General features: G+C 35.0%; 1 protein-coding gene across 1 annotated transcript in view; it reads right to left on the minus strand.

The window, feature by feature from the left end:
* The window catches only part of kcnk2b (potassium channel, subfamily K, member 2b), a 46,475-nt gene that overhangs the window by 27,547 nt on the left and 17,578 nt on the right, over nucleotides 1-1,350 (minus strand). The window contains exon 3 of the mRNA XM_014007554.1: nucleotides 401-518. Coding sequence (XP_013863008.1) covers nucleotides 401-518 — 118 coding nt within the window. The remainder of the gene's footprint in view (nucleotides 1-400; nucleotides 519-1,350) is intronic.

A 1,350-nucleotide genomic window follows, 5' to 3' on the forward strand; every position in this document is an offset into this window, starting at 1 on the left:
GTGCAACAATACAGAAAATTCACGGTTCGGTTCGATATTTTTTCGATACAAAAAAGAGAAATTTCCATGCCCTAACTTGTAATTTATTTAAATTAATCATGAACTTTTGTTTAACCTCAAAAGTAGTTTTTAATAAAATGTTGCTGAAACAGCAAGTTTCTCAGTGGACCTGAGCTCAAAAATGCAGCCTAGGTGGAGTAGTCGAACACAGATCCACTGATCCTTTAACACAGAGCATCTTCAGAAGACATGTTGATAAAGTAAATTTTTAAAATCTGTATTGTTCGATACAGCACTGTTCGATCCGGTTCGATATGGGTACATGTATTGTTGCACCCCTAATATATAATATATAATATATATATATTTCTAATATCACGACAGAATATTTTCGTCTCACCGATTGTGGTGATGACAGTCCCAGCGAAGAAAAAGGAGGAGCTGAGGTCCCACAGGCTCGTTTGATTGGATAAATGTCCTGATGGATTCACTCCTCCTCGAACTGCTGTAACCACTTCCTGCAAMAGAAATAAAAAACTACATTTAGTGCCAATTATAGCCACTTCTTTCAGTGAGCATTGAGAAGGTTTAAGAAAAAAAGTATAAAAAATTAATGGTACGCATCAGCTTTCTTGGAAAATACAAGACAGTTGAGTTAAACGTTGAACCAAAGCCAATTAGAGGGGGAGAAAACAAGCTGCATCCGTCACCTTAATAAAAGGATTTGCATTTTAAATCTTTGTGTTCATCACAAAGAACCTGTCAGAGCTGCTGGAAGTGCAGCTTGAAGCAAAAATGTTCTGAAATACACTTGATGATTGTTTAAAGGGAACATATCATGCACGATCCACATTTTTTAGCCATTAAATGCTTCTTGTTGTGTACTTGGGAGTCTCTGCAGAAAAGTTTGATTTAGTTTCTCCTGATGCTGCAGAAATATTTTTATATTCTGTGTGGATCATATTGTTCAATCTGTTTAGTTTTCTCTATTCCCCGTTATGTTTTTTGAACAGTAAAGTCACAATATTTGCTGCAGAACTCCTTAATAAGGTCATGGACTTCCACTAACCAGTTTTGCAAAAAATAAAAAATAAAAAAAATTCTTGCAGCGATTTTGTAGTCCAAGTTCAAGGATGTTAAAGCTACAAGTGAAAGGACAAGTCTTTCATTGTTATCTTTTGATAAATTTGTCAAAAAGTTTCTGCATTGCTGGATAATTGTATCTCTGCTATCAAAGTGAGGTCTTTGATGTAAAGTGAGGACCTCTTCAATGTTCTGACTTTGTTTGCAGCTCTTTGTGTGTGTGTGTGTGTGTGAGTATGAATATTTATTCAGTTTTTATTATTTTAA

The sequence above is a fragment of the Austrofundulus limnaeus genome, unplaced genomic scaffold, assembly GCF_001266775.1.
Source record: "Austrofundulus limnaeus strain Quisiro unplaced genomic scaffold, Austrofundulus_limnaeus-1.0 Scaffold42, whole genome shotgun sequence".
NCBI classification, from domain to species: domain Eukaryota; kingdom Metazoa; phylum Chordata; class Actinopteri; order Cyprinodontiformes; family Rivulidae; genus Austrofundulus; species Austrofundulus limnaeus.